This window comes from Balaenoptera borealis (assembly GCF_965194805.1).
Source record: "Balaenoptera borealis genome assembly, chromosome: 12".
NCBI classification, from domain to species: domain Eukaryota; kingdom Metazoa; phylum Chordata; class Mammalia; order Artiodactyla; family Balaenopteridae; genus Balaenoptera; species Balaenoptera borealis.
The window spans coordinates 76933490-76952355 of NC_138869.1; the positions used below are offsets into that span (position 1 = coordinate 76933490).

General features: G+C 52.5%; 2 protein-coding genes across 5 annotated transcripts; both read left to right on the plus strand.

Moving 5' to 3' along the window:
• Positions 1–169: 169 nt before the first annotated feature.
• Positions 170–8511, plus strand: CNPY3 (canopy FGF signaling regulator 3). 4 transcript variants are annotated; one of them, XM_082345504.1, is made up of 6 exons: positions 170–463; positions 4264–4387; positions 5205–5301; positions 7018–7140; positions 7376–7493; positions 8073–8511. In XM_082345504.1, exons 1-6 carry the CDS (start codon positions 289–291, stop codon positions 8255–8257), a joined length of 822 nt encoding a protein of 273 aa, XP_082201630.1. In that variant the 5' UTR covers positions 170–288; the 3' UTR covers positions 8258–8511. The 4 variants fall into 4 exon arrangements, with proteins under 4 accessions (XP_082201630.1, XP_082201629.1, XP_082201632.1 ...); XM_082345503.1 differs by having other exon boundaries at positions 181–463; positions 7819–8511; XM_082345505.1 differs by lacking the exons at positions 170–463; positions 4264–4387 and adding an exon at positions 5083–5101 and having other exon boundaries at positions 7819–8214.
• A 7306-nt stretch (positions 8512–15817) lies between these two features.
• On the plus strand, positions 15818–18853 carry GNMT (glycine N-methyltransferase). The gene is made up of 6 exons (XM_082345500.1): positions 15818–16078; positions 17166–17293; positions 17744–17860; positions 18006–18148; positions 18255–18376; positions 18481–18853. The coding sequence occupies exons 1-6, from the start codon at positions 15873–15875 to the stop codon at positions 18650–18652; spliced, it is 888 nt and encodes a 295-aa protein (XP_082201626.1). The 5' UTR covers positions 15818–15872; the 3' UTR covers positions 18653–18853.
• Positions 18854–18866: the final 13 nt, after the last annotated feature.

Consider the following 18866-nt stretch of genomic DNA (forward strand, 5'->3'; position numbering starts at 1 on the left):
GCACCATCCGCTCTCTCATTGGCCGAGGCCGAAAAAAGATCGTCCTCCCTTTAGCTAGAAGCAAACCCCGAAAAGCCCATTGGCTGCCTAGTCCGCGGGCCTCCGTCGGCTCTGGGGGCCGGACGAGGCGGCCTGAAGCGGGAGCAGGCGGGGGGGGGGGGGGGCTCCCCGTTGCCCTGGTTACGCCGAGGCACGTGTGCAGTCCCGGAAGCGGCTCCGGGAAGCTGCCTAGCTCGCGCAGCCGGAGGAAGCGCAGCCGGGTCCGCTCGGGTCGGGTCCGGCTGGGCCATGGAGCTGTTACCTGAGCCCGCGTCCCGGCCCCGGCCCGGGCCCAGGCCCCGCTGTCTTTTGCTTCTCCCCTTGCTATTGCTGCTGCTGCTTCTCCTGGCGGCACCGGAGCTGGGCCCGAGGCAGGCCCGAGCAGAGGACACCGACTGGGTTCGACTGCCCAGCAAATGCGAAGGTGAGGGGGCGGGGCTTGCGGAGAAGCGTCGGGGGATCGAAGGTCCTGGGCTCTCCAGCGGGTCTCCACTCCCTGAACCTGCTATGTGCCTGGCCCTGTGCTGGACTTTGGGGACACAGAGGCGGGCGAGAGTTCAGGTCTCGGTGCACTTGGAGCTCAGAAATCGGTGAAAACAAGCGCTTATAATCGGGGTAGTAGATGCCGTGATAGGGGAGGCACAGAACTTTGGGGGCTGGTTGAGGAGCATCTAAATCTAGCCCAGAGATGGGGGGAAGGGCTTCGTCCAGGAAGCCCTGATTGATTAGGAGTTAGCTGGGTGAAGAGAAGTGAAGCCACAGATGCAGAGGTCTACAAGCAAAGGACAAGTTTGAGGAACTGAAAAGATCCATATGACTGGTCTTGGGGGAAGAAGAGCTTGAGACGCTCCCCTTGTGCCCTCACCGCAACCTACTTTGTGTCATTGGCTGTCTCCCCCACTAGCTGTGAGCTCCTTGAGGGCAGCGACCTTGACTCAGATAGCTATTCACACAGTGCCTAGTAGGCACCCAGTAGTTATATTTGGAATAAGTATGAGTGAAGGGGGGAGGGGGCGCTGTGGGTGTGTGTGGAGGGGGGAGGAGGGTCTGAGGCCGAAGGGGTCACTTTAGGAGAAGAAAGCCTGGGGGAACTTCGTGAGGGAGGAAGATTTTAGGAATATGAGAAAAGAGTGAATCCCAAAGGCCTCCCAAGGTGGAGGTGTGGCACTTGAGAGAGAGAGAAGGAGAGGGAGTGGGAAAGAGAGAAAAGAGCACCAGCACACAAACCAGCGATTCAGGACTGGGAAGGGCCTACCTTTTTTTTCCTCCCCTCCATTTCTCAGTTTCCTCCTCAGGCCTTTACACCCACTCCTTCCTTCTTCCCTCCCTAACCCCAGCCCCCCACGAAAGGTGGCTATAAATCTGTTGCATCCTAATACAAAGCGTACAGTCGGCCAGAGGTTCCCCAAGCACTGGGAAGTGGGGGTAGTTTGGAAGGCATAATCTTTTTGTTTGAGAGATTAAAGGTGAGATGCTTCAGAGATGAGCTGACCTCATTGGTCTGCCTCCCAATATGGATTCTAGCCTCTACTTTCTCCCTCACTGCCTTGAATAGACAGTCAGAGGGTTTTGATGCCTTCCTTTCACTCTTCTTTTAGTCATAGCCAACATCTTTTGGGGGTTTCAGTTCCCCTTCTCATTTCCTATCTTATTCTAATACCAAAGAGCCCTTACTGTTTCTCTTATTATTCTCATAGCCTAAGAAGCTCACATTTCTTTTCCTTAGACTCAATAGCACAGAGCTGGCAAAGATCTTTAGATCATTCTAGTCCAACCTGATTTTGTAGGTAATTAATAAAAATAATTTTAAAGGGATTTTCAGTCATAGGATGGCTTGGTAAACTCCAACCCTTAGGCTCCTCTTAATCATGTATATTTACTTTTACTTATCACTGTGACATCTTTGGTATTAAATGCTGACTATCTGGCCAACAAATCCTGCCTCCTGGCTCAGTAGCCTGAGTGGAAGAGGCCTTGGCACAGAGGAAGGAGAACCTGCCCAGAAAAAAGTGGGTGGGTGTCCATGAGGATCTGGGGTCTGTGCCATCAGTCTCCTCCAAGTCTGGCTCTGGGTGGAACCCCCAGAGGGGGTCTTGAAGAGGCAAGGTTTGGAAGAGTTGGGAACCAAGGTTGTGGTTGATGGGTACAAGAGAGATGAGTTGATGGGTTCCAACCTCCGGGGCCTGGCATACTGCATGTTGAGGGTGTGGAAGAGGGGGGCACAGGAGCCAGAAAAATGATGAACTTGCACAGAGTACAGGACAGAAGAGGGGAGGGAGCCCAGATGGTCCTGGATGGAGAGCCAGGGAGGAGAGACACCCTCAATTCATTGCAGACTCTGAGGTCACTGGCTTACATTTTGGAATTTTCATGTGTTCCAAGTTCTCCAAGCCATCTATTAATGCATATATTATAAAATTTCACCAAACAAGCCTGCAGGGGATTTATTTGTTTCAGTAGTAAGTTGGTTTTCTACCCAACTCTGCTGTTGGTGTTATAACAACGCTGATGGCATTTAACCTGCAGACCATGTTCCACTCGGAGACATCAGAAGCTGCTCGAGCACCAGCACAGTCTCTCTGAGCAATATTTATCAAGTATCCAACACATACAAAGTCCAAGACTAGAGGAATAAAGAAAAATATCCAGTACATGATCCTCCTTTTGAATGCCCTTGTAGTCGAATCAGAGAGACACATGAGATGACGGAGGCCCTTAGTGAGAGCATGGATCCTGCAGACTCTCAGAATGAAATCAAGAGCAGGTGGGATTCATCCAGAAGGGCTTCCTGGGGGAGGAGGTTTTTAAGGTGAGGTTAAGAGAATGGACAGACAACCCCTGAAGGGGGGCATCATGCACTTTCCTGAAGCCCCAGGCACTGCTCACTTTCAGTGGTATCACTCCTTATGCAATGGTAATTATTTGTTTACACTTCTCTCTGCTCCATTAGACTGAGTATCTGGAAGGGAGGGACCTTGTTTCCGTCTGTGTATCCCCAGGCAGTGCCTGACACACAGGAGTTGCTTAATAACTGTTCGAGGAAGCGTAAGAGGAAATGAGAAAATAAATGAACAAAAACAGTAGAAACAGGCCTGTGGGGGGAATGGAGCAAATTAACTTGGTAGGAATAGAGAGCTGGTGTTGGAACAACATATGAAATCAAGAAATAAAACAGCCATGAAAGACATTTTGGGGGGCTTCCCTGGTGGTGCAGTGGTTAAGAATCCGCCTGCCAATGCAGGGGACACGGGTTCGAGCCCTGGTCCAGGAAGGTCCCGCATGCCGTGGAGCAGCTAAGCCTGTGCACCACAACTACTGAGCCTGCGCTCTAGAGCCTGCGAGCCACAACTACTGAGCCCGCATGCCACAACTACTGAAGCCCGTGAGCCTAGAGCCCGTGCTCTGCAACAAGAGAAGCCGCCGCAATGAGAAGCCCGCGCACCGCAACAAAGAGTAGCCCCTGCTCACCGCAACTAGAGAAAGCCCACGCGCAGCAAAGAAGACCCAACACAGCCAAAAATAAATAAATAAAATTGAAAAAATTTTTAATAAATAAAAAATTTAAAAAAGGCATTTGGGGAACAACTGGGGAAATTTGAATATGGACTGAGTATTAGATGATATTGGAATTGTTGTTAATCTTCCGAGTATGGTGATTTTTATGGTTAAGTAGGAGAAGGTCCTTGTTCTCAAGAGATGCATGATGACTTGTTTAGGAGTGAAGTAAGTCTACTTACTTTCAAAATGGCTTAGCAAAAACAATGTGTATATTGTTGATATCTATTATTATCACATTGCTTTATATTATATATTGGGGAGCGAGTGTGATAAATCACTAACGACTGTTTTTTTGTTTGTTTGTTTTTACTAACAACTGTTGACCGTGAATGGAACATATGTAGTTATTCATTGTACTCTTTTCTGTATGTTTGAAAATTTTTAAAGTAAAATAAATGATTGTGGGGGTGGGGAGCAGGAGGGAGCTGGGAGAAGTGAAGCCAGTAGGAATAAGGGCCAAGAGTGGACAGGGGGCAGTGGATCTTGGAGCCCACTTTCACCTGCTGAGCTCCATTTGGTGGTCTGGTGCTAACTCCTTTCTCTGCCCCAAGCATTGACTCAACCCAGTCCGGGAGAGGCGTCCACTTGGGTCTGTTTTGCTGGAAGCCAGCTCCTGTCAAAGGCTCAGATGCACTCAGTAGTTTGTGCTGTGTCTCCTTCCCCCAGTGTGTAAATACGTCGCAGTGGAGCTGAAGTCAGCCTTTGAGGAAACTGGCAAGACCAAGGAGGTGATTGACATGGGCTATGGCATCCTGGACCGGAAGACCTCAGGAGTCAAATACACCAAGTCGTAAGTGAAGTGGTAGGGAGTGGGGCACTGGCCTGGTCTGCTTTGTTCCTCGAGGCATCAGCAGCTTGAAGTTCCCTTCTCCCTTCTGGCTAGGCAGACCCACCAAAGGGAGGCAGCTCTAACTGAGACCTAAGTTTGCCCACTGGTTCTATCCCCAACTAATTGTGTGGCCTTCATAAATCCCTGAATGCCTCTGGGCTTCACATTCCTCATCTGTAAAAGCAAGACTGTTGGACCTTATCAGTGATTCCCAGGCTCTTGGATTTTATGGATTAATTTTTTTAAATATAGGGTTACTGGGGAATTCCCTGGCGGTCCAGTGGTTAGGACTGGGCGCTTTTACTGCCATGGCCCAGGTTCAGTCCCTGGTCAGGGAACCAAGATCCCGCAAGCCTCGCAGCGTGGCCTAAGAAAAAAAAAAAAAGATTACCAACTTTTAATTTTGCCAGGTATAAATATTAAAAACAAACCAAAAAACACTTCCATCAACTATGATCATCCTTTCAAAATGAAGTGATACCTTAACATCAAACTTTAATACATTTTGCTTTATTTTTTAAAAATCTACTGAATCACTTAGCTTTATTAAAAAAACAAAACAAAACAAAACTTCCTTCCCGTAGAGCTGTTAAAATTGTGTCTCTCTGGTCTGTGTTCCAGCATTTCAGAGCCCCCCAGATGACCTATCTTCCTTCCAGCTCTGCCTTCCCGTTGGTGAGATGTGCAGGTGTTGGGGTAGCAGGGCTGGAGGGACGGACCACTAATCCACGGGGGTGAGGAGGGGAACTCAGGCCCTCTCGTGCTGCTGTCTCGGCAGGGACTTACGGTTAATCGAAGTCACTGAGACCATTTGCAAGCGGCTCCTGGACTACAGCCTACACAAGGAGAGGACCGGCAGCAACCGATTTGCCAAGGTTGGGTTTGTGCTGGCCCTTCATCCCCACCGGGGCCGGGCTGCATGTTTAAGTGTGTCTGCTGGTCTGGGTGCCACTGGAAGATCGTGCCCTGGGAGCATCCCTCCTCGGTCTTTCCCCGTTCTTCATCCGTTGCTGTTGGCACCCCTCCCCTCCTGAGTGGCCTGACTTTTCAGTGGCAGTGGGCACATCCCTGATGGTCTGGGCCTGCCCACTGGGGTCCTGCCTCAGCCCCAGACAGAAACGCTCCCGGGTGGCAGCCCCCTCGGAGGCCTAAGCACTTGCGCAGGGAGAACTCAGGCTGTGCCGAATTGTGAGGGTTTAGAGGAGATGTCAGAAGACTCTTGGGGGGCGGTGACTGCCACGTCCCTCCTCTGGGCCCACAGGGCCCCTACCTGGACCTCCATCATGGTGCCTTTGTGACATTTATTGTACTTGCTGCGTACACGAATGCTTCTCTCCCTGGAGAATGAGCTTTCTTGCAACAAGGCCCATATTTCTTTGTCTCTGCATCTTCCATGTTTGGTAGGAGAGTTGTCTCCCACATTTCTCCACCTAAGTACCCTTATAACAAAGGAGATCCATCAGAAACCCCTGGGAAACCTAGAGGAATAGTATCAAACCACAGAAGTCTTAGGTTTTATCTTTATAATTTGTGTTAATGTTGTGCTTGGTAATAAATCCATGTTTAATGTAAAAATGTTTAACATTATTTTCCATAGCAAAAAATCAGTGTGGCCATTCAGTAGACCATTTTGCAAAGTGTAAAACGAAGAATGAGATAGCTTTTTATGAACTGAACTAAAATCATCTCCAAAGTATATTATTAAGTAAAAAAGGCAAGGTGCCGAATGGTGTGTATGATACATACTGCTGCTTGTGTAAAAAGTGGGGGTGGAAGAGAGGATATATTTGTGTGTATATTTGCTTCTAGTCGCGTGCATGATCTCTGGAAAGATAGAGGAGAAATAGACAATGTGTTGTCTCCATGGAGAAGAATATTTTTTACGCAACCAAGAGTCCTCCCTGCTTCGCCTGTGCCTCTTCCCCTCAAGGAAAGACACAAGCCATAGGAAGAACCCGAAGCAGGGAGTGGGCCTGGATATGGGGGAGGCCACAGTGAGGGGAAAGAGCCAAGACCAACTTACTTCCTGGAAAAGGAGTATTTGTCCAAAGGGCCTGAGGGCAACAGCAGACTTTTTTGTTTTTTGGGTTTTTTTATAAATTTATTTATTTTTGTCTGTGTTGGGTCTTCGTTGATGCGCACGGGCTTTCTTTAGTTGCAGTGAGCGGGGGCTACTCTTCGTTGCGGCTTCTCATTGCGGTGGCTTCTCTTGTTGCAGAGCACAGGCTCTAGAGCGCAGGCTCAGTAGTTGTGGCACATGGGCTTAGTTGCTCCGCGGCATGTGGGATCTTCCCAGACCAGGACTCGAACCCATGTCCCCTGCATTGGCAGGCAGATTCCCAACCACTGCGCCACCAGGGAAGCCCCAGCAGACCTTTTGGAAAGGAGTGTGGGGAGGCAGGACAGGGCGTGTGTGTGGAGGGGTTGTGGGATGCAGGCCTCAAAGAGGGGAGGGGAAAGTGAGGACAAATGTGAGAAGCTATAGGGGGTCTTGACTTCCAGCTGGGTCCTTGGGCCTCCAGCTCCACCGGGAGAGGAGGGGGCAGGGAGAGGAAGGGTCTCTGCCTCTCATGTCCGGTCGCCTCTTCCAGGGCATGTCGGAGACCTTTGAGACGCTACACAACCTGGTGCACAAAGGGGTCAAGGTGGTGATGGACATCCCCTACGAGCTGTGGAACGAGACCTCTGCAGAGGTGGCTGACCTCAAGAAGCAGGTACGGGCCCCTCGGCCCTCAGAGGCGGCTGTGCCCCACAGAGCTGGGTGGGGGCGGGGCCTCGGCCGAGGAAGGCCACGAGGAGCCGGGGGGACCGTGGTCAAGTCGTTTCACCCCTCTGGCTTCAGCCTCCTCGGGAATCAGCCACCAGCCTGGTGGGCGGCGGGGCTCGGCGGGGCTCCTCTGGGAGAAGTCAGCGCTGGGCTTTGCCAACACGAGGCGTTGTGGTTAACAGTGCGACGTGCTGGTGGAGGAGTTTGAGGAGGTGATCGAGGACTGGTACAGGAACCACCAGGAAGAGGACCTGACTCAGTTCCTCTGCGCCAATCACGTGCTGAAGGGCAAGGATACCAGTGAGTCTGAGGGCACGTCAGCCCTCGATTGTGTTGTTTGCCTCCCCCTCAGGGGAGGTGGGTAGGGGGAGGACGGAAAAGAAATAAGAAATGGGGGCATCGTAGCATCTTTCCTCAGGGAGCTGGATGGGACAGGGTGGGGTCAAGGCCTGACGCGCCCGGTGCAGAGTAACCGTTCAGATGCCTCAGATGCCCCAGGACGGGCCTGGGGCCGCAGCGAGGCAGAGCTGGGACCCGTTCCAGTCGCCGCCCCCCGTGGCTCCGCAGCCAGTGCTCCTCACCCAGCAAAGCAGTCTGTTGACCGTGTCTCTCCTCCTTGCCCCAGGCTGCCTGGCAGAGCGGTGGTCTGGCAAGAAGGGGGACACAGCCGCCCTGGGGGGGAAGAAATCCAAGAAGAAGAGCGGCAGGGCCAAGGCCTCGGGTGGCAGCAGCAGTGGCAGCAAACAGAGGAAGGAGCTGGGTGGCCTCGAGGGAGACCCCAGCCCCGAGGAGGACGAGGGCATCCAGAAGGCTTCCCCCCTCACCCGCGGCCCCCCTGAGGAGCTCTGAGCCTAACCCAGCACTCCTGCTGACCCACAGCCCTGACCTGGGAGCTGAAGGATCTGGGCCCCGGCTCTGGCAGACAGAGCGGCACCGGGCTTCAGCTGTGCCTGCTTGGGCTGTGCCTCTTCCTGCTGCAGACAGACTCCAGCCCTGGAAGAACTCAGATCAGCTGCGGGCAGCCCAGGCCGGCCTTTTCCCTCTGCCCAGCGTTCCTCTCCTGACCCAGACTTCAGGCGGGCTCTGCGCTCTCAGGACTGCCCAAGGACTCCGGTGTGAACTCGGGCAGGCAGGTGTCGAGCTGGGCCCCGGGACTGGGGCTCCAGAGCCCCGTACCCCCTCGCTCCTCCGGCACTGACACCGGGAAGCAAGACTGAGGCCGCAGCTCCTCCTCTCTGTACCCACCCCTCCTGTGGACACCTTGTACTCTGCCTGGCCCTCCCCAGGGCTCACAGAGTAAAAACCTTTTGGCCTTTTTCGTTTGGATTTCTGAGTCCTTTTCAGCCCCTCAGAGGGGCCTGGAGCCCCCTGTGGCTCTTCCCTGCCCTTCACCTGCCAGCCTTGGGGGCTGAGGATGGGAGGCTGTTACCATCCTTCCATCACTGAGGCCGAACCTGCTGACTGTGGGGAAAGCAAGTGCAGGGAGGGCCCCGGGGGTGCTGGGGCGAGGGGTGGGCCTTGGGTATGCGGTGGGGCCAGGCACAGTGCTCCGGTGCTGCCCCTCAGCTGCTCTTGGTCTCCCCGAACCCGCCCCAGGCCGGGAGGGGCCTCACTTGTGCCCTGGCACCTGGCTGCCCTCATTCCTTCCCTCCCTCCCGCCTCTCCTCTCCCCGCCACCAAGGCCTTCCTGTTGGTTGTGTAAAGTGTATGCCAGTGACCCCACCAGCTCCCGCCCCTCGTCTCCACCTCCGCCTGGCCCTGCCTGTTGGTCTTGAACCTTGTTCCCTGATGACCACACCTGACCACTCCATGCTTCCTAGCTGTGGTGCCCGGAGCCCGCAGGGGAGGACACCCCAGTCCCCCCAAAACAGCTGGTTGCACCATGTTCTCTGGGAGTAGGGGAGAAACAGGAAGGCTGGCCTCTGGGGAGAAGGGGTGGGCGGCTCCGGCACCTCCCTGTCTGTCCTGAAGGCAGAGATCTGTGGCGGCTCAGAAGCAATAGTGGTGACAGCTGCGAGTAGTCAGTGCTTTAACCCTACAGTGCACTCGGGTGGCTGCTGTTAGCCCTATTTTGTAGAAGAAGGAACTGAGGCTCAAGTCACAGGACGCGCCCGAAGTCCTGTTGGCAGTGGCACAGCTGCACGCGGACTCTGGCTTTGAGACCCCAGCCCACTGTATTCCCGCAGCCCCAGGGCCCCTCTCCCAACACCTGGCACTGGCCATGTGATTTGCATTGAACTGGTTTGGTTTCTTGCCCGTAACCCACGCCCACCAACAAGTCTCTTTTAGAAGGAAAATAGGACGCAGCCCCTGCTTCTAGAAAGGAGAGAAGGGTGGAAGGTCCTGCCAGCACTGCGCCCACACCGGATCCCCTGAGCACCCGCACCCAGGCTCCCTCACACTCCAGGCTGGGCCCAGCAGGTAGGAGGGGCCACTGCCGAGGTGCCCCAGAAGGATTTTCCCAGCTTCTGGCAAAAAGGCTCTGGGGTCCCCCCAACTCGGGCTCAGCCCCTCCCCCCTTCCCAGGCCTGGGAACACCAAGGCCATAGAGAGTGGAGCAAATTGGAAGCTGCTTCTCCTCTGGCCCATGAGGCTTAGAACAGGCCCTTGGAGGATGATACTTTTTGGTCTAGCGTCCCCCTCCCCATCTCCAGCGCTGATACTGGTGCCTGTTGAAGGGGGCTATGGGCAGAGATTCCAGCCTAGACTGTGATCCCATCCTGGACTCTGGTCTGAGCATAGGAGGTGACTGCGGGGGTCCGGGATTGGAACCCAGGGCTGGGGAACCATTTGCAGGCCCCTGGACTGTCTAGGATTTGGTGGCCAGTCTCTGACCACCCCCATCCTGTCACTAACCCACAGCACTTCAGTACTTGGCTTAGGTCTGTCCCCAGAGCTTCATTGTCCTTAGAATAGGATGAGACAAAGACCTATCCCCTTACTGGGGTGTTGGCCCAGGGGCCCAATCCCAGGCCCAGACCAGAGGGAGGGCAGCGCTGTGACTGCTTTGCTCTTTGACCTGTGGCTGCTGCAGGATGAGTGCCCTCACCTGCCCCCCATTCCCCACAAGGCCAGGCGTGTTGCACACTCACTAGCTCTCCACGCACTCACCCCAGCAGGCAGTTTTCTCCCTGGCCCAGCCTAGAAAAGAAAGAAGGCAGGATCTGGCTTCCCAGGTTTTTCTTTTCCTCTCCCCACCACACACACAAGCCTTTCTGAACTGGAGTACTGCCTCCCACTTTCCCACACCCATTGCCTCCATAAGGTGAGGGGTCTGGCTGAGCTCAAGTGAACCTGATTTCAGTCCCCTTGTTAGAAACCCAATTAGAACGGGGTCTCTTACCCTCACCTGGACATGAGAGTCACTTGGATGCTTGTTAAACGTACAGATGGGCCCCCCTCAGACTTGCTGGGTTGGGGATCTAGGAGTCTGTGTAGGTCCTAAGATGAGGCCAGCTGGAACCCACTCCACCAGGAGAAATTTGGGTGTTGTGCTAAGAGGGGCCAAGACCTCAATGAAGCCACATTGGAAGGAAGTCTTGTCCTCAGAAACATGAATTATCAGAACCCCAGAGAGGATCTGTCTCTCTGTTGGAGACTTTCATCATCCAGAACCACAAAGGCTGATGGACAAACCACAAGGCCAGTTCCGGTTCAATGACAGTCAAGTCTCAGGGTTTGGGGTTCTGTAGTCTCAGAAGTGGCTGCATCGGGACCTCTGTGTATTCGTTTTAAGGAACAGCTCCTAGGAGGCAGGCTCCTCTCTTTATTTCCAAGTTCCTGGGTGGTATTTTCATGCAACATCTTTTCGCAAGTTAGAAAGTGGTGCTTTTCACACCTTTGACTCCCATCTGTCAGAAAGTTGTTTTAATAAAAGTTTTGTTAGAATAAGACACTTGACTGCCAGAATTCCTGCCAGAAAATGATAATAAATATATAAGCCCATGAGGTTTGCAGTTTGAATGGAAGCCCTTTAAATAAGGACACCTTGTACAGTTCACAACTTGTCCACATGTTCACAGCAGCCCTAAATCACTTTAGTTCACAAGTATGAACAAAATTCTTCTTCATATCTTTGATCTTGAAAGAAAAACACATTTTTTCGTGACAGATGCACGGTCCATGCCTAACTGGTTTGTGGAAGGACTCTGTGTACTAATCCTAGCAGCAGAGCCAGCTGAATCCCTCGTGAACATCCCCTGATGGCCTGGTTTGCACTATTAAGAAATTTCACTGGAATAATAATAGTAGCCACTGTTTTTTGAGTGCATATTACTATGTGGCAAGCACAGCTCTACATGCTTTAATTAACTCATTTAATACAGCTGTGATCCACACGAGGCCATGGATTTTTTTTTTTTTTTAAGTTTAATTTTTATTTATTTATTTATTTATGGCTGTGTTGGGTCCTCGTTTCTGTGCGAGGGCTTTCTCTAGTTGTGGCAAGTGGGGGCCACTCTTCATCGCGGTGCGCAGGCCTCCCATTATCGCGGCCTCTCCTGTTGCGGAGCACAGGCTCCAGACGCGCAGGCTCAGTAATTGTGGCTCACAGGCCTAGTTGCTCCGTGGCGTGTGGGATCTTCCCAGACCAGGGCTCGATCCCGTGTCCCCTGCATTGGCAGGCAGATTCTCAACCACTGCGCCACCAGGGAAGCCCAAGGCCATGGATTTTTAAACACGTTATCAAAGTAAATACACATACAGAAAAGTACACATATAAGTGTAAGCTCAATTAATTTTTACAAACTGAACACCAAAGTCACCAGCATGCAGATTGTGAAACATTATTACCATCACTCCAGAAACGTCCCACACACACCCTACAAAAAGAACAGGGATTTTTGTCTACTTTGTTCACTGCTATATTCCCAGTGCTTACTACAGCGGTGCCTGGCACAGAGTAGCTGCTTTCCCCCCACCCCCGCCAGCCGCACCACAGGGCTTGTGGGATCTTAGTTCCCAGACCAGGGATTGAACCCGGGCCCTCGGCAGTGAAAGCTCAGAGTCCTAACCCCTGGACCGCCAGGAAATTCCAAGAGTAGCTGCTTAATAAATATCTGTTGAATGAACGGAGCACAGAAAGGTTACATAACTTGCCCAGGTCACACATTTAGGAAGTGGCCCAGTCAGGTTTTGAACCCAGATGGAATGGCTTCAGTGTCGCGGGGCATAGCCTCCATGCCATAGAATCTTGCAGCCATAGCTGGTTGGCTCGTCCACCATCCTCCCCTTAGACATGGCTCTCTCTTCTAGAAAGCAGACCAGCTTCTGTCCACTAGTCTATTTATGTCTTCAGAGTTTAAGGTTGGACATGCAGTTAGGAGTGAATTAACCTTCAAGTTTTTCTCCCTTTTCAAAGTTTACAGTTGTGTATAGCTTAAAGGCAGCTTGACCTTTAACGCTGCCCTCCAGAGCTGGCTTCTCTTTACAATTTCTTTAAGAGGAATCCGATTTTACTCATTCTTTCTTTAAAAGCGTACTCTTCATCTATCAAGTTTATACAGGCCAACAGAGCTTAAACTTCCGCTAAAATGGGTGCGATTCTCTACAGGAGGTGTAGCTGCACATTGATATGGGAGAAGTGGGCCAACCCCATCACCAGCTCCAGGGGTGGCAACATCTCCTACCATCATTACTTTTCTAAAATAGAAAAGGTTCTCTGTCCAAAAAACAAAACAAAACAAGACACTCAAAAAGCCAGGTGTGGGAATTCCCTGGCGGTCCAGTGGTTAAGACTCCGTGCTTCCACCACAGGGGGCGCGGGTTCCATCCCTGGTCCAGGAACTAAGATCCCACATGCCACGTGGCCAAAAATGTAAAAAAAAAAAAAGAAAGAAAGAAAGTAATGTAGCCACCATTAATTAGTGTTATAACCCACCAATATAGGGACCAATTTTATACTCAGTTGATGGGGCTTTATTAAAGCAGAGTGAGTCATATCGTATATTGAAAAGGCTAAAAAAGGATCCATTGTAATAAATCTGCTAGCAGAGTTCATGTGGGTGGGTGGCATCCCAATGGTCAATCTGGACAGATAGTCAGCAGAGAAGAGTTTTTTCCAGCGGCTTGGACTAGAGTTTGGAAATTGGCATCCCTCCTCTGAGCAATGTATTCAGAACACCTGTTCTGAATCAAAACAAAACCAGCCAGAATGTCTTCCATTTGTAGTTACTGTATATACATAATTCACAATTCTAAGATTTTAATGTGTCCTCAAATAGGTATAGCCTTGGAGTTTGTCCAGTTGCAGCCATGTTCCCAACCTAAAATCTCTTTGCAAACATATTATACATTTGGGGATGAAGAATTTAGTCTTTTCAGCCAGTTGCAAATAATAAGCATTGCATATTAAAAATATCACCTGTTCTTATTTTCAGCTAAGTCAAACTGTAAATTGATTTATATTCTGTGACCTTCTCTTCCATGGCCCAGGGTTATCTAAATTTGGGTTTGGGTTATCTAAAATTCACATAGAGTAACCAAGTGAAACAAAAGGTGGTTTTGATATATTTCAGTGGGTAGAAGACATGGACAAACAATTTAGCAATGAAGGACTGCAATTATTTGGTACATTTTGGTGGTAATTAAAGAAGATTAAAACAATTAAATACAATTTTCTACCCAATGAAGTATCAATGAATAATATCTTCATGTAGAGAAGGTTGAAACAAACATTTGTTTTGGGTGACAGCATCAATTAATAGAAAAATTTCATTTGGAAAATAATTTCATCATAACCATCCACATGTTCACTCTTTTGAAAAATTCTGAGAGCATTTTAAATGTTCAGAGCTTGGGGAGTGAGTAAACAAGTTGCAGCACATCCTCTCAGTGTAGCCAAAAAATGCTTAAGGCAAGTAATTTATGGTCAAGAGAAGAAAATATGCTTTTGATAGTTAAAAGCAAAAAAAAAAAAAAAAAAGGTCCATGCAATTCCATGTGTACTGTGATCTCGACTTTTTTTTTAAATGCCTCTGAATGAGAAAGAAATCAAATAATTACTAACTTCGGGACAAAAATCTTGTCTTTGAAATGAAAAGTACGTTTAGAAGCTATTCACAACCTATATATTTTTTTAAAAAGCCAAGTTTACCATCAGCATTCATATTATTTTAAAAAATCATATTATAAACTCCCCAGTACAGTGTCTTTCTAAGCCTGTAGCCAAAGACCTGTCTGTAGGGTCAGTGTGAGCACAGACTCCACTGCTTGGGCATGGGCAGGCCCATTTGAGGTCGTCTGTGTGCTAAAAATAGAAAGGTAAGAATGATTACATATCTTTGGGGTTCCTCCAGCTCCCGGATTCTATAGATGGTAAAAGGAGGAGGGGATGGGGAGGCTCCTTTGTTCTAAATTCCATACCTCCGCTTTTTCTGAAGCCAGAAGAACAAAGACAGGTGGGGGAAGGCTGTTCTTGCTGTCTTGGGCTTCCCTGGGTGGCATCATTTTCCTGAATCCACCTCAGTCCAGGGTCTTGTCCCAGGAAGAGACCTTCTGCTTTGGGGAGGAAGGATGGATGTACACTAACCAAACCAAACGACGAATTTATGAAGTGACAGTGAGCAATATGACAGCAAGAGCACCAAGCACTCCCAGTCCTGACCCTGGACTTCGCACTCTGTGGGCACCTCCATGGAAAGCAGTTGATCTTTAGAAGGGCGCTTGGTTGGAGAGGAATTGGAACCAGACTTCACCTTAGGCAGCTCAAAAAAAAGCTTGATGCCTCACCTACAGGACAGAGCAACACTTGCCCCCAGGTGGGTGGAATGATTCCTTGGGCCAGAACTGCTCCTGGACTTGAATGGCCACAGCATTTACCCAGATACTCCCCATTCCTTCCTTCCCTGGCTGACCAGACCCTCCTTCAGCTGGACAGGGTTTTTTTTTTAAGATTTATTTATTATTTATTCATTTTTAAAATTTTTTTGTCTGCTTCCGGTCTTAGTTGCAGCACGCGGGATCTTTGTTGAGGCATGCAGGGTCTTTCATTGTGGCGTGCGGGCTTCTCTCTGGTTGTGGTGTGCGGGTTTTCTCTTCTCTAGCTGTGGCGCGCGGGTTCCAGAACGTGTGGGCTCTGTAGTTTGCGGCAAGCGGTCTCTAGTTGAGGCCCGCGAGCTCAGTAGTTGTGGGCTTAGTTGCCCCGAAGCATGTGGGATCTTATTTCCCTGACCAGGGATCGAACCCGCGTCCCCTGAATTGTAAGGGGGATTCTTCACCACTGGGCCACCAGGGAAGTCCCTGGACAGTCCTTCTTTAGATACTGGAATACCTTTTTTCCCCTGCTAGGGAGGGTCCAGCCCTGGGCGCCCATCTCTGTGGACTGAAAGTTTCTTTCCAGCTTGGGGCGGGGGTGGAGCGGGCACTCTCACGTCTCCCCTTTCTCCTGGACCTTCCTGGGCCCTCCTGCGACCTGGGTTAAGTGGGCGGGGGTCTGGGAGGGTCCTTCCCGCCGAGGGATCGGCCAGAGGGCCGGTTCTTCAGGCGGGCGAGAAGGGCTTGTCCAGGACTGCCAGGCAGCGCCCTCCCCGCGGCCCGGGCAGCCTCGGCCCCGGGCCAGGAGCCCAGCAGGGGCGTGTCCCCGCGCTCACCTGCCATTGGGCAGGTGGGGCAGCCGGCGCTTTGGCAGGGGCCGTATTATAAACGCGGAGCCGGTGGCAGCGGAGCCAGGCACGTCGCAGGATGGTGGACAGCGTGTACCGGACCCGCTCCCTGGGGGTGGCGGCTGAAGGGCTCCCGGACCAGTACGCGGACGGAGAGGCGGCGCGCGTGTGGCAGCTCTACATCGGGGACACCCGCAGCCGCACCGACGAGTACAAGGCCTGGCTGCTCGGGCTGCTGCGCCAGCACGGCTGCCAGCGGGTGCTCGACGTGGCCTGCGGCACTGGGTGAGCCCGGGCAGGGGCCAGGGGACCGGAGTGAGCGGGAGCGGGGAGCGGGTGGCGGGTGGGGACCCGGCTGAGCGGGCGCCGGGGGATCGGGGTGAGTGGGGACCCGGGGCATTGGGGCGACGGAGTCGGCTCGGCCCGGGCAGCTTGATCGCAGGACCACGGCCGGGCACGTCAGGGCAGCCTCCTCCGCCGACCCTGAGCCGGGCGGGGGCGCGACGCCAGGGCCAGGAATGAGTGTTTGCCCAGGCAGAACAGGCAGGGCGAGGCCGACGATGGCAGGACGGGGCCCAGGAGACCCAGGGTGAGAGCGAGGGTGTGGGCACATCGGGTGGGGAAGGCGGGTTCCGGAGGGCGGCGCAAGGGCCAGGCTTTGGGGCCACACCGACGTAAGCTCTGCTCGGGCTCCAGCGCGGCAGCGTTAACACTTGTTCGACATGTGCCTCGGCCAAAGTACTGTGCCAGGTGCTTTTGATACATCAGTTTTTAAAATCCTCACAAAACCCCATGAGGTAAGAAGTGATATCCATTTACAGCTGTAGAAATTTGGCCTCAGAGAGGTAAAGGTGGAGAGAAGATGCGGACCCAGGTTGTTTAGGGTTTGGCCTGTGCTCTGAACCACCATGCTGGGAGTTCCCTGGTGGCCTAGTGGTTAGGATTTTGCACTTTCACTGGCGAGGGCCCGGGGTTCAACCCCTGCTGGGGGAACTAAGATCTCACAAGCCTCGTGGTGCGGCCAAAAACAAAAACAAAAAAATCATGCTATACTACCTCCTGTGTTCAAGTTACTTAACTTCCAGGAGCCTCAGTTTGCCCCATCTCTCAAATGGGGATAACACCATCTACCTTACTGGATTGCCATGAGGATTAATGCACATTTGCAGAATACCTGACTCGGTGCTAAAACAAAAAGGAAAAGTTGCTACCAGTTTCTCAGAAACAGATTTGCCAGGTCAATTGAGCTCAGTGGAGAGAGGCTGGGGACAGGATATAGAGGAGACAGAAGTGTCCAGCACAGGGTCTCCTCCTTGCCTTCCCAGGCCCCCCTGACTGCCCCTCTCTGCCTGTCATCCCTGGTCCTGCCCAGGGTGGACTCCATCATGCTGGTGGAAGAGGGCTTCAATGTGACAAGCGTGGATGCCAGTGACAAGATGCTGAAGTATGCGCTTAAAGAGCGCTGGAACCGGCGGCACGAGCCTGCCTTTGACAAGTGGGGTACGTGGGTCCAGCCAGGTGCCCTCAGCCCAGCCACCAAGGACACGGTTCTCTCTGCCCTGGGCTCCTTTAGCTCCTGTGGTGGGGTGTTTTGTTTTCCTCAAGGGAGACAGTAAAACCACTGTCATTTCCCTGAAAAGGGAGGCTTAGGCACCAGAATGAGGTATTGAGTATGAGGGGCTAGTTTTAATTATGTTTATAGTGTCTTGTCTTTCCCCCAGATAAAAACCCATAAGCACAGAGCCTTCCTTCCCAACCATGGCTTCCTCCTCCCTGGGCCCCTCTTCCCCTTCACCCTCCATGTCCATAATGATCCCCTCCCCCTGACTGGATGGGGAGTCCCTGTGTGTGTCTTGAAGGGGAAACTGAGGCAGGACTCCACTTGGTGGAGGTGGGTACTGCTGGTACCACGGTGCCACCCTGATCCCTCTTCCCCTTTCCGGCCCTCAGTCATTGAAGAAGCCAACTGGATGACTCTGGACAAAGATGTGCCTCAGCCACCAGGGGGTGGCTTCGATGCCGTCATCTGCCTTGGGAACAGTTTTGCCCACTTGCCAGACTGCAAAGGTGAGAGAGGATGTGGCCTTGGGCATGGACACTGCTTTGAACTATATCCTTTCCAGGCCCCTGGGGAGGAGAAAGATGGGAGGGAGACTGGTGCTGGGGTCCCTGAGCAGACACAGCCTCTCTGTCCCTGGCCGGTGGAGTTCAGGGGACCAGAGCGAGCACCGGCTGGCCCTGAAGAACATCGCGAGCATGGTGAGGTCAGGGGGCGTGCTGATCATCGATCATCGCAACTACGACCACATCCTCAGCACAGGCTGCGCACCCCCAGGAAAGAACATCTACTATAAGGTGGGGCCCCTGGGGGAGGGGGCGCCCAGAGAGGGAGGTGTGGTACTGGGGTCCAGGTCCCATGGGTAGTTGCAGAGGCTAACGCAGCTGGCACCACCACCTGCAGAGTGACCTGACCAAGGACATCACAACGTCAGTGCTGACGGTGAACAACAAGGCCCACATGGTGACCCTGGATTACACGGTGCAGGTGCCAGGGACTGGCCAGAGAGGTTCTCCTGACTTGAGGTACCCACTTGGCAAGGCAGGGGGGGCGGGGGGGGGGCGGGGGGGGGCGGGGTGAGGGTGCTGAGACCACCAGTCCTCACGGTTGGTCGGGGGCTCTGTTGCAGTAAGTTCCGGCTCTCCTACTACCCTCACTGTCTGGCATCCTTTACGGAGTTGCTTCAAACAGCCTTCGGGGGCAAGTGCCAGCACAGCGTCCTGGGTGACTTCAAGCCTTACAAGATGGGCCAGGCCTACATTCCCTGCTATTTCATCCACGTGCTCAAGAAGACGGACTGAACAAGCCCTCAGCTCCCACAGCCCTCTGCCCAGGCACTGCCAGGCTGTGTCTGGGGAGGAGGGGACCAGTAGCCCCACACCAAGCCCAGCCCTCTCCAGTGCAGATCTTGGGGGTATGGGGAGGGGCAGACTGCAGCTGGGGGGCAGGGATTTGGGTTCAGGCAGATGGAAGGCTGAACAATATAGTTTATGCCTTTCTCAGGTCCTGTATACC

Excerpts from the sequence above, each read along its gene's own strand:
- CNPY3 (XM_082345503.1), top strand. The coding sequence starts at position 289 with ATGGAGCTGTTACCTGAGCCCGCGTCCCGGCCCCGGCCCGGGCCCAGG. Across the intron at positions 464-4,263 it reads ACTGCCCAGCAAATGCGAAG|TGTGTAAATACGTCGCAGTG; the intron begins GTGAGGGGGCGG and ends TCCTTCCCCCAG. Across the intron at positions 5,302-7,017 it reads GCAGCAACCGATTTGCCAAG|GGCATGTCGGAGACCTTTGA; the intron begins GTTGGGTTTGTG and ends CGCCTCTTCCAG.
- GNMT (XM_082345500.1), top strand. The coding sequence starts at position 15,873 with ATGGTGGACAGCGTGTACCGGACCCGCTCCCTGGGGGTGGCGGCTGAA. Across the intron at positions 16,079-17,165 it reads GACGTGGCCTGCGGCACTGG|GGTGGACTCCATCATGCTGG; the intron begins GTGAGCCCGGGC and ends GGTCCTGCCCAG. Across the intron at positions 17,294-17,743 it reads GCCTGCCTTTGACAAGTGGG|TCATTGAAGAAGCCAACTGG; the intron begins GTACGTGGGTCC and ends TCCGGCCCTCAG.